Source organism: Jaculus jaculus, chromosome 6 (assembly GCF_020740685.1).
Source record: "Jaculus jaculus isolate mJacJac1 chromosome 6, mJacJac1.mat.Y.cur, whole genome shotgun sequence".
Lineage (NCBI taxonomy): Eukaryota > Metazoa > Chordata > Mammalia > Rodentia > Dipodidae > Jaculus > Jaculus jaculus.
In genome coordinates, this window is record NC_059107.1 from 109787493 (window position 1) to 109802912 (window position 15420).

The 15420-nt window shown below is 42.5% G+C and overlaps 1 protein-coding gene across 16 annotated transcripts in view; it reads right to left on the reverse strand.

The window, feature by feature from the left end:
- Grip1 (glutamate receptor interacting protein 1) overlaps window positions 1-15420 on the reverse strand; it is a 667112-nt gene continuing 651692 nt past the window's right edge. For all 16 annotated transcript variants that reach the window (XM_045151476.1, XM_045151473.1, XM_045151484.1 and 13 more), the window contains 2 exons: window positions 4174-4320; window positions 1-1760 (listed from right to left, as the gene is read on the reverse strand). In XM_045151476.1, coding sequence (XP_045007411.1) covers window positions 1533-1760; window positions 4174-4320 — 375 coding nt within the window. In that variant the 3' untranslated portion in view covers window positions 1-1532. The remainder of the gene's footprint in view (window positions 1761-4173; window positions 4321-15420) is intronic.

The following is a 15420-nucleotide window of genomic DNA, read 5'->3' on the forward strand; positions in this document are numbered from 1 at the left end:
TTTTTGACTTTTTAAAATCACTGTTTATTCCATTTGGTAGAGGATTTTTTTTCCATACAAATATTTGCAACAATTTTTGAATTCCCCAAAACCATACATAGACGATAAATATCATGCTATTAAAGTATTAAATTTGTACAAAAATACTTTACAGTTTAATACTTGTTTGTTACAAATAAAAATACATATTTAAGTGACTCATGATCTCTTTTTTTTTTTTTTTTCCTTAACATGATCCTGCTCTCTACTTTCTTGCCCTGGCAGTCCTGAAATGTGATTGAAGTAATGTATTTCTTTGCACAAAAAGAAAGGTGAACTTTTTCCTTAAACAAAGGACACAGTGTTTTAACGCTTCGCTTAAGTGGCTGTATTATCGACCAAAATGAAAATGTTTGGAAAATAATTGTTTCAACATTCTACCATCAATATACAGATCTATTTTTATATTTACCAAATAACAGTTATTAGTGTAGCTATTCAAAATATCTGAACAGATGAAAACAGTTGCTAACAAACATTAAAAGCAACTGCCACACTTTATTGCTTTGAGGGATGGTAAGAATTGGCAATGTGTTTTGTGAAAAATGTATTTACAATCTCAGTAAGTGGCATGGCTCAGAACAAAAGATAGCCCAGTGTCACTGTTTATAAGCACATGTGCTGTACACCCTCAGTAGCCTAGTTTTCAAACATGTCAAGCAGTATGAGTTTTATTTGCCTATCAATAAAATGAATTTCATTTTAATAGACATTTCATTCTCTCTTAAATTCTTAGTCTTGAATTTTAAAAATAGGATAATATAACTAATTCTCAGTGTAACTACACACTCTAATTCATTATCAGATTTTCAGCTATTAAAAAAATGTGTCCTTAAGAAAAAAAAAAAACAGGTCACAAGACATATCCTGTTTGGTAATTTGTTGCATAGGGAATAGCATACATCTTAGTTAAGATCATTCCTATATTTGGGCAAAACATTTACCACCACCTATTATGGTCTCCTACGTGCATCGTTGCTGAGACATCTTAAGATAATTTTATACCTGTACCCCTCCCACTGCAGCAGTCCCAAAGCTTACCAATACTAGTTTTCCCCAGCAGAGCCAGTTTTAAGTAAAGCCATGTTGAGTTCTTATGTTAATGACTTTATAGAATGAAACTGGTTTCCAAGTGAATTAAGGAAATTATCATAGAGAATATTTTCAAACAGATATTTATCTTTTAAAAAAGTGACAGATGAATTATAAAAATTTTCCTTTGATGTCATTTGTGGGGAGGGGCGGACTGTTTTTCTTTCTACCATTGGGCCTAGCAGAGAATAACCCGCCAGATACCATAAGTGGTCACCATAAAAGAAACCTCTTCAAGTTGGAAAGGGACATGAACATGAGCCATGAGAGAGATTTAAAAGACCCCTGTGCTTGCAGTTAATGCCACGTGATTCTCTGTGCTTCAAATATCACAGAAATCTTAAAGGGATTTTTAGCACCATGTAGATAACAGTCTTTTGTCTGGCTTTAGAAAAGTGCTGCTATAACGTATTAGTAGGTTCTCGTGTATCTAGATTACCACCGTGGCTATGCTGCGAGTAAAAAGCACTGTTCTGTTCGCTCCAGTCTCCCTGCAGAGTCTGCTGTTCTGTAGACTTCTGGGAGGCCAGCGGGTTTCTGCTGATAACCAGGTCCAGCTTGTTGCCAGACTCCGCTATGAGTGGCACGACGAGGCAGCAGTCAAAGTCTCTCGTCCGGACGTGATTCACCTGCACAGTTAAGAAAAGCCACTTGCAATGACTGTGGCAGCCATAGTTCCCCAAACCGGAAGACACATCAGGCTTGAGCTGGTTAATTTTGAAGGTAGACCATGCAAACAGATCCTCCGCCTCCCTGCTGACTAGAATAACACTGGCTTACTCATCACCCTCTGCAGCTAACTTGTAAGGGGTTCAAGAACAGGATAGCTGCACCCCCCCCATGTCCCTGCTGAACAGATCACCTCACCAGGTGGGGAGAGGGACTCTCTTGTTGCAGAATATTATCTGTAATTTACAAGTGAAGAAAGCAAAGGCCAGAGTGGCTAAATGCTTTGCCTTAGATCAGCAGTTGGGGAGGATCATGTATCTAGCATGTACTTCAAGGAAAGCTGGCAGCTTCAGAAGCTGTTGCTCCTAACCATGACGTTGAATTACCCTAAGAATGAGCTCACCCCTTACTCATCTTTCAAGCTCTCTTACTGTTCAGCAATGACACTTGTTATTAATCACCTGCATCAACCCCCACTCCTGCTTCCCATTCTCTCCCCATCTTCTGAGGTCAGGCATCTGGCCACTTAGACAGAAAAGTGGGGGAATGATGGAATTATGCAATCCAGGAACTGGTGTATTCATCCTCCTTAACCATTAGTGTTTACTGCTCTGGTCACCTACTCATCCTTTGTCTCTCCTCTCATAATGGCAGTGACAACAAAGCTCACTGCCTAGCCATCTAGACATAGACCATCACACTCTAGACCCATGCTGGTGGTTGTGAGCATCTTTATATCCTGCTACGTTTATTTCCTGGTTTATTCCTACTGCTTCCTTTCAATGAACCATTCAGGCACTCATCCTCAAACTTCAAGTGACCCATGCCTTGTTTCCTAATATGTACACTACTACCATCGCTCTCTCCTTTACTCTTTATTCCTGTGTCTTGGGGACAGAGGACGACTGCCCTTCTGACTCACATGCTATCTCTTTCCGGGATCTGGGAGTCACTATCACTGAATGGACTGCTGTGGTAGTGCAGCATTGAATCTGAGACTTCAACTGAAGAACCAGAAACTTCCCCAGACCTGGTTTGGTCCAAGACACTAGGGGAACAAAACCAAGGGCTTGCAGAGCAAAGTCCATCATCAGGCAGCATAAACTGGACATGGGGTCAAAAGAGCCACAAGCACCTCTGCTAGACATGCACCCTTCCTCCTGTTCTTCAATCGTTTCCTTAATGACCTTCTAACATTGTTTGCCATTTCACAGCTGCTAGATAAGTTGTTACTCTTTCTTGCCTCACCACTCCAATCCCAGTTCCAAAGACAAAAAAAAGAAAAGAAAGAAAGAAAGACAAATTTAAAAACACCCAAGAGCAAAAGCCTGCTGGTTCTGTTTTTTGCAGAGGCAAAGGCCCCAGTGCAGGAACTACACTGAGGCGCCCAAGGAAGTGAGAGGTTACACCATTCCTGAAACAAGTTCAGTTGCAGCTAGAGAGCAAATGAAAAGGAAGGTTAACCAGATGTTGGCCCGGCAAGGTGAGGCCAGGTGGCAGGAGCCTCATCAGTCATGCTAAAGAAGAGAGGAGGGAAGAAGCTGGCTGGTGGAAGTGTGGATTCAGGTAACATCTCAGTTCTGTGGCTGAATACCTGACAAGCAGCTTAAGGGAGAAAGAGTTTATTTTGGCTTACAGTTTGAGGGCTTACATCACATTGTGGGAAAGGATGGTAGCAGGAACAAGTGGTAGATGGGCACATTGCATCAATAGTCAGGAAGCAGAGAGAATGAGCAGGAAACAGTGCAAGGCTATGAAGCCTCAGACAGTACCCCCTCCTACCACAGGGACCCTCTTTCTCCAGTAAGGATCCACCTCCTAAAGGTACAACCACCTTCCCAATAATGGCACCAGCTGTTCAAATACATGAGCCTGTATGGAATGGGTCATTTTTTATTTTTATTTTGATTTATTTATTTTTTTTTGGTTTTTTCAAGGTAGGGTTTCACTCTAGCTCAAACTGACCTGGAATTCACTATGTAGTCTCATGGTGGCCTCGAACTCACAGTGATCCTCCTACCTCTGCCTCCTGGGTGTTGGGATTAAAGGCATGTGCCTCCAAGCCCCTGCTGGAATGGGTCATGTTAATATGTGTCAGAAATATATATTTATGGAGATAGGTGTCCTAAGGAGTAAGCACTAGATTGCAGAAGATGGTTTAAGCTCAGGGCCAGAGTGCAAATAAGAAATCAGAGGATTCTCAGTGCTGGAATGGAATTTAGTTGAGTTGCAGTCCATTGTTTTTAATTCTATAATCTTGATGATGAGAGTTGAAAGGGAAAAGCTCACAGTGTTCAAGTTTGCAGGAAGATCGGGAGGAAGTTGCTAGCTTAAGTCAATAGCAAGTATCCCAGACTCTCCCTGAGGTCTTACCTGTAAGAGCCTGTCATAGGGCTTTAAGCCACCAAGATCGCCTGGCCCTGCTGGGCGGATATTTTTGACATATACTCCTTTTTCCAGCAGGCCATCTGCCACACTGAACCCAAAGTCTTCCATGCCAGAGTCCTTGTACAAGGTCACCTGAAAAGTGAGAGAATGTAAAGTGAACATCAGTTAAGCTGGGACCCCTTTGGTTCTGAAACTTCTTCATGAAGGATCTTTGCTAACTGATTTCAGAAACAATAAATTTGTAATGCAAACATTAGGTAACTCCAACCACCCAACCCTGCAGCTTTGCCCCACCCCCCACCCCCTGCAAGAACATCCTTGGAATTTGTAAACTCAGAACCAGAACTGACAAAGAAGAGAATGGAAGTGTTCTGGTTTTCCTTTGTTGCCCTTCCTCCTCTTCCTCCTCCTCTTTTGCCCCCTTGTTAATTGCAGCCATCAGGTATATGAAAAGGAAAGGCTGACGTCTACTATTTTACTATTTTTGTGAGCAGTCCCTAGGGCGAGGAGTAGCCGGGGGCTGCTGAGACACCCAGGAGTAGACTACAGGCCTCTCCTTCCTCCCCACCTCAGCCTGGGACTGTGCTAAATACCAGGCTTCCTCCTCCCCTTGCATAACTACTACCTTATTTGCTATGGTGTCTTGATCAGTTTCATCCACAAAACACTTTCTATAATACCTTAAGGTGTTCCTGTAACAAATAACCTGACCCTGGAACTTGGCCCGCATGTACGGGAAGTTAACTGGGCTGGGGCTTGGTTTAGCAGCTTGAGGTGGCTGTCTGCCTCCCATGTTATGAGACAGTTGGTGTCTATGTACCCGAGGGCAAAACCTTCCAGGAAGACATCCCCCAGCCCTCATTCCTCCATCTGTCCACCTATAAGGCAGTATGAGGTAGAAAGAGCAATGACTAGCATAGTCACGAAATGTTTATCCAAATCCCTTCTATGTTCCAAGCACAGGTCTTGGTGCTGGAAACAGCTGGAATAAGAGAGAAAAGCAGTGCCTTTAAAGAGGCACACACATGATCATGACATAATCACCAGGTTTCCTGGGGGCTGGACAGCATGCCCAGGGCATACTCAGCTCCTTACATCCTCTTATGGTAGGAGATGGGTGCTTTTAAGTTAAGGTTTACTAGATATCCTCCACAAAAAAAACTGTCCACACGATAGCAATAATTTGAGGCTTGCTTTTTAGACTAATTCAACATATATTTTCATATAAAAAGCATGGTAAGTTCTTACAAAGTAGAAAAAAAAGGCAGAGCTGTATAAGGCAAAATGTGACGTAATGGCTGATACCTTTACAGGTATAGCAGCTTTGATTGTTTTATACCAGTTATTTTACTTCAGAGAGGTATGAACTACTAAAGGAAATACAAACATGGCCGGCTTAGAGATTTTATTTTCCTGGATGAAAAGCTGGAAAAAAAAAAATCAAGCTTCCTGGGTCAATACTATTTACCAGCAGGCTCTAGTGATTATGACCATCTTAGAGGTGAAGAAATTCAATTTTATAGAGGGTAAGTAATCTGCCCAAGGCCACAAAGGTAATAAATGGGGGGCTGTGATTGTCAGAATCCAGATAGCCAGTGCTTAACCAGTATCTCCCACCAATGGTCAAAATGCTACAATGCACAGTTTTTGTTGTTGTTTGTTTATTTATATATCAAAAGAAAGCAGATAGTGTTTTGTGATTGATACTATCTTTGATCTTACGAATAAGAAGTTCATTAACGGTCCATTCCTCCGCATTTTTGCCACAGTCGCTCCCGAAAGATAGAGGCAAATAAAGGTTTGGAATTTTGCTGTACTTTTGTTTGGGGGGAGGTGGGAATATGCTTTAACATTTATAAAGTATTTACTACTAGAGAAGGTGTGTGTGTGTGCGGGCACACGCGTATGCACACGCTGCCCTCATCACACTGATAATGCACAGGAGCTTAAGCTGTATATATGACTGGCACAGTGCTGTCCTCCTGCACCAAAGGAAAACAAACTAGGAGTTGAAATTTTGGTTGGTGATTTAGGCTCAGCTATGGGCGATATCACAGAACCTCAAGATGGGGAAGGGTCTTGTTGCCGTCTGAGCTATCTGATATCTCTTAACCCTAGAGCTGCCACATGGTAGGATGTGTGGCTGAACAGAGAGGACTCTTTCTGGCAATCATGCAGTGGCTAACTGGCCGTGTGGTGTTAGGCCTTGTCAGGCCAGGGCAGAAGAGATGAATGCAACCTAGGAGGAATTTAATTTTGGGTTCCAAGCATCTTCACCAAGGCAGTGCTGGACTTAGCAACTGCCCAGTGTCAGAGTGGCTGGACAGGAGGAAACTCTCTGGTGACACTGTGTGGCCATGAAAAATGAGCACACCTCTTGTCACTGGAGCCATGCATGTCTGCCCCACTTGGGAGCTATGGAAACTGATCCTTGGACAACGAGGGAGGAAGCTAGTGAGTCCTCTAGCAGCAGATGCTGGACTTCGGACTTCATGATAGTAAGCTTGTGGGACCTGAGTGAGGGGGTTCAAAAACAAGCATGATGGTCTTATCTCTACCAAGTTTGTGTGTGAGAAATGAATGCTCAGAGGACAGAGAAATGTCCAATATCAAAGCAAGAAACAGAGAACTAGTTAGTTCATAAGAAGGAATGGAATGTAAAGCTTAGGTCTCTTAATTGACTAATATTACATTCTTTTTTTAAAATTTATTTTTATTTATTTGCAAGCACACAGAGAGAAAGTGATAGAGAAGAGAGACAGAGAGAGAATGGGCACACCAGGGTCTCCAGCCACTGCAAACAAACTCCAGATGTGTGCGCCCCCTTGTGCATCTGGCTAATGTGGGTCCTGGGGAACCGAGCCTCGAACCGGGGTCCTTAGGCTTCACAGGCAAGCGCTTTACCACTAAGCCATCTCTCCAGCCCTACTATTACATTCTTTAGCACACAGTTTCATTAAAAATATTCACTTCAGGTTAGGGATAGGTCAGTAGTAGAGTATTTGCTTAGCATGTCCAAGGCCCTAGGTGCCAAATAAAACCAAACAATCCAGATAGCAACATATTTAGCACAGAAAATAATATTTTGGACCTTCTAGCATTGTGCTTTTTTCTCAGGCTATAACATTACTGTTTCTGTACTCTTACCTGATAAAAGAAAGAGTTATTGATTAGAAGGAGAATTTTTAAATCTCAACATCACCAATCATCTCAGAGGTGCCAATCAAAACCACAATGAGAAATTTCACTCCAGTTAGAGTGGTTGTTATAAAAAAAAAAAAAAGATGAAAAGTAAATGCTGTCAGAGATGTGGAGAAAAGAAAGTCTTTACACACTCAAATGAGGATTTAAATTACTAAAGCTATTGTAGATATAATTTTGGAATCACCCCCCCAACAAAAAACCCTGAAAGCAGAAATACCCCCTGATCTCAAAATACCAGTACTGTGCTCTCCAAAGAAAATGCCACCATAGCATCGAATGGGTACTTGTTCTCCTATGTATACTGCCGCACTATTCACAATAGCCAAGAGATGGAGTCAACCAAAGCGAACAACCATAGAATAACAAATAAGGAGGGTGTGAGATATACTCAGTGGAATATTATTTGGCTGTAAGAGAAATACACTGTCACTTCTGGTCATATTGTGGGACTGGTGGACAAAAGTCGGGTTCAGAAAGGCAAGTCCAACATGTACAACATGTGCTCCCTCATTTGTGGAAGTTAAAGTGATCTCTGAGAGAAGAAATTAAAATGTGGTCACTAGAGGTGAGGACAGGAAGTAGGGTGGGAAACAGGGAGAGAGAGAGAGAGCGTGGGTATCCAGTCCTAGATAGACAGGACTCATTTCCAGTGTTCTGTAGCACAGCAGGTAACTGCAATCTACAACAGTTTATTATATATTTAACAGTAGCTAGAAGAGTCTGAAGGTTCCCAACACATATAAATAATAAATGAGCTGGGCATGGTGGCGCATGCCTTTAATCCCAGCACTTGGGAGGCAGAGGTAGGAGGATCACTGTGAGTTCGAGGTCACCCTGAGAATACAGAGTGAATTCCAGGTCAGCCTGTGCTAGAGTGAGACCCTACCATGAAAAACCAAATAATAATAATTAATAATAATAAATGAGGAGACAGAATGCTAATTGGCCTGAGTTAATCATTACATATTGAATACATATATCAAATTACTGTGCCAAATACAAATTAACTAAAAATATTCCTTTTAGAGCAAATTAGATGAAATAAAGAAAGGTTGCAAATATAGGAGTAAAAGGTGAGATAAATTTCACATATAAAATGACTATTGTCAATTTGTTGGCACAATTTACCCAAATTTTTTTAAATCCTCAATACTTAAGTACATAACATCCAAATTATTTCAAAAGGTTTTTTGAAGTTAGTTTTCTCAAGTTAGGATCCTAATAAGAGGCACACATTAAGTCTGTGTTACATTTTTAAAATCTCTTTTCAGAGTACATGCTCACCCTCCTCCCTTCTCCCGGTCTAAGGACTTAGAGTAGGGCCCCTTGCTCAGAGCAGACTTTGCTCCAAGTCTTGCGGATGCCTCAAACCACAGCTAACACCAAACTTTAGCTACAAGTACTTGGCCACCACAGCAGTATCTGATAACCAAGACAGTTACTTGGTCAACTGGGTGAGAAGTAGATAGAGCATGGACAAGCTGGGGAAAGGGAGGGTTCACTTGCAAGATGGGAAGAAGTGATATTTCATCATGCTATTCAGGAGGGTGCACCTTTAGAAACTGAAGAACTGGTTATTTGGGGTATTTTCCAGTTGGTATTTTTAGACCATGGTTGACCAGACGTGTAAACCCACAGAAAGGGAAACTGCAGATAATGAGATGTGGGTGTGAATGGGGAAGGGAGTGAAGATATGGCTCCTATTGTATCCTCTGTCTTAGAGAATGTTCTTTCACATACATTCCTCTAAATGGAACTTAGTTCTGGTGCTTAAGCCAGAGTAAACTCACAGGCATACAGTGCTTCCTATGACACTCCATCACCCAGTCAATCCATATCTAGTTGTCCCACTTCAGGTGGGTTCAGGTCATGATACCATCAGTAATTTCACTGGGGTTTTAAAGCAATAACCCTTTTTCTAATATTATAAAATTTCCATACTTATCAGGTTTATTTTGTAAAGCAAAGAATTCTTGGGCTGGAGAGGCAGCTTAGTGATTGTAGCACTTGTCTATGAAACTTAAGGACCTAGGTTCAACTCCCCAGAACCCATGCAAGCCAGATGAATAAGCTGGTGCATGCATCTGGAGTTTATTTGCAGTGGGTGGAGGCCCTGGAATGCCCATTCTCTGTGTTAAATAATTTTTTTAAAAAAAAGGTAAAAAATAATTCTCTTCTTCAAATTAATGTTGCCTGATTACTTTGAAATGCAGATTAAGAAAGACGGAAGGAATGTTAATGCTTTCAAATTCAGAACAGTGAATTAGTGTACTGAGTACATCCACTGATGACCCAGGACCTATTCATTCTGATAGCTCCTTGTCGCTTCCTGCCCCTCATCTAGAATCAGAGATTTCCCTGAGTAGCCTTGATTGGAGGAAACATTACGGTTTGATATCCTAGTTCCTTTCCTCTTATGTCTACACTCTTTCTTTTTCACAATGGGAGTAAAAGAAGGAACAGGGGAAGGGTACAGAAAGCAGAAGGGAGTGGCCAATAGCAATCAGATTGTTGGTAGACACACTCCTTGACTCCTGTTTCCTGCTGGGTGAAGCCCTTCTTCTTGAGGTCTCTGATTCTCTTTGGCTCAATCTGTGGCTATCTTATGACTTTTTCCTTCTTCTTCTTTTTGTTTTTTAGTTTGTTCCCAGCCATGTGACAAGGCATCCTGCCTTTCAGTGCCACTGTTCCTAGAGTGGTACGCACTCTTGGATCTCTGTGCCACTTGCAACTTGGTACTGGAGTCCAGTCTTCATGGACCCTGTGCCTATAACTAGGAGTTGCTCAGCATTGCTCCTGAAAAAAACAGCCACATAGGGTCTGCAGAGAGGCTTAGTGGTTAAGCACTTGCCTGTGAAGCCTAAGGACCTTGTTTCGAAGATCAATTCCCCAGTAAGCCAGATGCACAAGGTGGCACATGCATCTGGAGTTCATTTGCAGTGGCTAAAGGCCCTGATGAACCCATTCTCTCTCTCTCTCTCTCTCTCCCTTTTCCTCTTCCTCTCTCTCTCTGTCACTCTCAAGTAAAAAAACAAAAAATTAAAAAATAACAGCCACATATTTGAGGCTCCCTAAATGCAAGGGTCCTCAAACCCTAAGCTTGTAGTGGAGACTAGGAAGCTCTCTTTATTCATGTTTTCCACTATAACAATCTAGAATTCTGCATGTAGAGAAAGAAACATCTGGTATATACCTGTAATCACTCATCTGGCCTGTGACTGTTTGGAATTTTCTTGATAGTTCAGAACCTGAGAGGGTTCAAAGTATTAGAGGGACTTAATATTGTCCACACCAACACATTAACCAGGACATTGGAGATGGATGCCTACCTGAGTGGCCTAGCATATTAGCTCACTAATTTTCAATGCTTAGGTCAGTGGCCAAGATCTTTGACTCTTTTGAGTCACAACCTGATGAATCTCTATGGTACACTCTTCAGGATGAGAGGCTAATAGCAGAAAGTAATTTATTTCTCTGGGATGATTTCCTAAGGTTAGAGGATGCTGCATTTTAACAGCCAGCTGTATCCTTCTCCTGGAGACAGCTTGGAAATAGTAAATGAAAAAAATAAAGTAGTTTTAGAACCATGTAAGGGGTCTCGGAAATCAACAACACACGGTTGGGAACACAGGCTGCTGCTACTCTCAAGGCAGCTACAATCAATGGCAGCCTGCAGTCCAGTTTGCAGGGAGATGGTGCTTTTGACTCATTTCCTGTCTAAAAGCAGTAGTAAGGATTCTGAGGTTTCAGGTACATCATCCCCTCTTGCCCCCAACATGAAAATGAACCCTGTTCCACGTAGTTTCTCATATATGATTACTTTTGATCTCCTAACAACTCTGTACCAGAAAGTCATTCTCTTTCTCCTAAGGCCAGTGTGTCTGGAAGAAGTTGAGGGGGTGATTTGTCTTGATAGAACACAAAAGCTCTGGGATTTGGTAATGAGAATACCTGACCTCATTTGCTGTGTTTCTTTTACCAAATCATAATTTTTGCTTTAGCATATAATCTCCTAAGCTGATCGAGCAGCCTTCATTCATTTTCAATTGTCCAGCAAAGTAAAGAAGAAGGATGTATCATGATTGCTGTTTCTTTTCACCAGAGCCCTCTTGTGGTTTTCTCTGAGTATTCACAGAAATCCCTCACCTCTGCTTCGAAAGCTGACCAGTGCTTTTGCATTCTACCCCAGTCCATTTGAGGCAAAGGTTTTCTTGTTAGATCTCTATTCTATGCTGCTCAGAAGATGCCTCTGGAGAACCTGGGCTATGAATATAATTGCAAGACTTCTCTGTTCTAAAAGAGCCAGCACACCTCTCAGAAAAAAAACTCTCTGAGCCAGCATATACTGAAAGTCGACCATATTCCTCAGCATGTGGTGCAATGACTTCTGATTCCGAAACCACAGCAGCAACGGTGGTGGGAAACACAGCGGCTCAGTCTGAACCATGTCCCTGAGGTAGAGATCAGAAACGCAGCGTTTGACACACACAAAAAAGCTTTTGCCAGAGCCAACTTTCTTTAAAGGGCAATTACATGTAGCATCTTGAACCAGTCATAGTAAGTGACAGCTATCCTGGAAGCAGTGCCTAAGCCTTGACAGTCTCCTTATGCCTCAGCCTCTTGTCCCAGTGGCTTCAAGGATGAAAGCAACACTTCTTTCTCAAAACTGATGCTATGGGTTTCCCCCCCCCCCCCACAAAGCAACAGAAGTTTACTCCTGGCAGACAACACTGAGGCAGCCCTATTCCTTTAAATCTGACAATTCAAGTGATATCAGATTCGAGGATATTTGTAGGACTGGAAGAATAAATTAAACTAAAATAAAATGTTATCTTTCTAACTGCAGGTTTCCATCCCTAGAGGAAGCAAGCTTATTTATGTCACTAGGAACCCCTGGGTCTCGAGGCAAATTGGGTCAAAAAGGCAGCTGCTTCCCACGCTGTCTCTGCTCTTCTCTGGCTTTGTGTGCTTGGAGGGCTGGTCCATGAGAGGAGCAGGAGTTAGCTGTTGGCTCTAAGTGTGAGCAAGTAGGTGGGAGAGGGGGTGATTTAGTCCTGTGTGAGCCCCAACTGCTTTTAAGAGCTACGATGGATTTACACAGTGTTTTCCTGGTTCATGACAGATCACTTTCATCTATGATTGCTTCACAGAGAAATGAAGATTGCAAAGCTAGATTATTCTTTGAAACTTCTACAAACCCAATCTAATGCACAGGGGGCTAATGGTCACCTAGTCATGGCCTTTTTATTTATTTGTCTCTGTCACCCACCCCTCAGCTGGCTGGCTGTGCAGAAGGACCCTGCTCCTGGCCTGGGCTCAGGGACTACTGTAGCATTGCTCTGTATTCAGCCTCTGCCTTTTAGTTCTCCGGTCACTCTGGCCTGGCCCCTTGCCAGTTCTTAACCATTTCTGATTCCTCTGCCATATAAGAACCTCCTTTCTTCTTGGGCCACAAGGGTCTCCTTGATTCAGGGGCTGTTTGACAGATAGCTCTGGATCAGAGTCACACTATGCACTAACCCTCTGGGATTGTGGGCATAAACTGGGTTCTAGGATCACTGTCATTCAGAAAAGATGACAAGTGACCAGACTACACTGAGAACTGACAGTCTTGATTCCAATTCATTGAAAGAATTGCTGAGGTCTGACATTTCAGAGCACTTCAGACAAGAAAGGATTGCTATATCCCATCTTTGAGAAAGAAAACACCAAGTCCTGGGCTACACTGCTATCTCATTTAGGGTCACAGCCTGCCAGTCAAGGGACAAGGCAGAGCAATATAGAGGAAAAGGTGTAGAGGGTTCTTTGCCAAGGATCTGGGCATCCAGGGGCATAAAACAGAAGATGACTTTCAGTGACCTCACCGCTTTAAGTGAGATGATGTAAAATTCTACAACCTATAAATCCATATATTTGACCACAATAGAGATACATAAGGAAATCAGGGAGAATTGAACAGTCACAGGGCAAGAGTCAGATGAAGAAGAAGCTACTACTATTTGTGAAGAGAGTTGGGTATGGACCCATGACAGAAGCCAGAAGACAAAAATCAAAAGCAGAAACACATACCAGAGCACTGTCTCACAAGCCCGTCTAAGGGTCATCTGGCACGAGAGGATAACGTGTCTGTTTAAATTAGCTTGCTTTTGCTCAGAGCTCAGACTGAGGTGGATGGCAATGCAGAGAAACATGAAAATTTGCCAAGGGAATTCCATCTGGGAGAGATGGAGATGAGCTCTGCTTGGCCCTTTAGGAAAGGTAGCTCAGAGAGCCTCTGAGCGGTGTGGGGCTAACTTAGAAATCTTATTCTACCAACATCTATCTATACCTATGTGTCACTCATTAAACAAGCTTTGTTATCTGCTGTCACTTCTTATTACTGAATTAAATAAAAAGCCTTTTTGATATGAACCAGTCATCTGTACAGAAATGATTTTTTCCCCTAAACTTTAAAAAGCACTTTTGAACAGAATTCCAAGCAAGGGCAGAGCATGGAGATGACACACGTTGACGGTCATCAGAGCCTCTATTTGAAACACAGAACCCAAACTCCAACTCTTGTTCCCCAATTTCTTGTTTTCTCAGCCGTGTCCTCCTTGTCATCTGCCTCGGACTCACAGGGGAGTATTTGTCTGCTAGTTTGACATGGTGACTGCTAAGGAAAAACGTCCTCTCCTCTGTGGAAATGGAGTCTTCTGGCTTACATCTCCATCCTTGGCAGCCGGGTGGGACTTACTGAGGAGACGTCACTGTCAGAGTTTCTGACACCTGGGCTCAGGTAAGACTCTGAGTGAAGGTGACTGCGCCAGGGAGAATGCTATTTTTTTGAGGGCTCCCTCTCCTGATAAGAGAAGCCTCTGCCCCCTCTTTGTGAAGTGAGGAAACGGCGAGGCACACAGAGGGGATGTGGCTAATGAGCAGTGCTTGGTGGGCCGAACCTGCATCTGTCTGACAACAAGGGCCGTGTCCTCTCTGGTTTCTCCTCCTTGCCTGAAGAAAGAGGAGTTCAACCTAGCGCAGTGACAGACAGCAGCAAAAGTGTGTTTTGTTTACCAGCTGCGTTTAACTTCTGGTAACGTCCACAGCAGGCAGTTCTGCACTAGTGATCTGGAGAGGTCTCTGCCTGGCCTGAGGACTCGTGTGATCTTGAGTGGTGCTGCCAAATAGTTAGTGAAGAAGGAAGCACGCACAAGAGGAAGATAGGTGTTTTCACTTCGTATTTCCTTGGAAGGCTAAGCCTGCTCCCAACTTAGGGAGAAGGTCACAGAAGAAGCTGGCATTACACACAGCAACCCTTCCAAAGAGTAAAGCCACTTTACCACACCTAGAAGATCAAAAACTCCCCTCAGAATGCACATAGCTTGCAACTGTCCAGTGAGCTTCCCTGAGGGAAAAGCTTCTTGTAGCACAAACAACTATGAAAAACAAAGGTTACTGAGGAGTGACTCAGATGTTCCTGCACTGGACCATCAGCAGCTGTGAAAAAAAAAAAGTAAACACTAGAAATTTATTTAAAGAGCTCTTCTGTACAAAGAAATAAAAAAGAGCTGTGTACATTCAAAAGGTTTAATTTTACTGAAAATCATGCATGACAGGGAAAAGGAGTGTCAATTTGAATTTTTTTTTTAAGTTAAATGCTTTGACTGTGGGGAGCTTTACACTCAGCCAAAGATTGTTTTATGTGCCTTAAGGTGTGCCAGGAAGTGAAGCTATGATTCATCTCATAAGCAGATTAAGTGGACACAAAAGATATTTAAGTTTCAGATGGAAAGAAGGGTTATCTAAGAACTGGAGCTCACATCTCAAGCTCCTTATGTGCAAAGACAAGAGTGGGTGATTCACTGAAGTACAAAACCAAATTTATTTTCAAGATCAAATGCAGAGGCTCTAGGGCCCCAAATGTAGCCTCCTGTCCTCTTCATTCAGTTACCTTGTTGTCTGTGATGTCAGTCAAACAGATTAGCCTCTCACCTACAGCTAGCAAAACATAATGATGCTGCTAAAATGTAGGTTCTTGGTCCACACTCC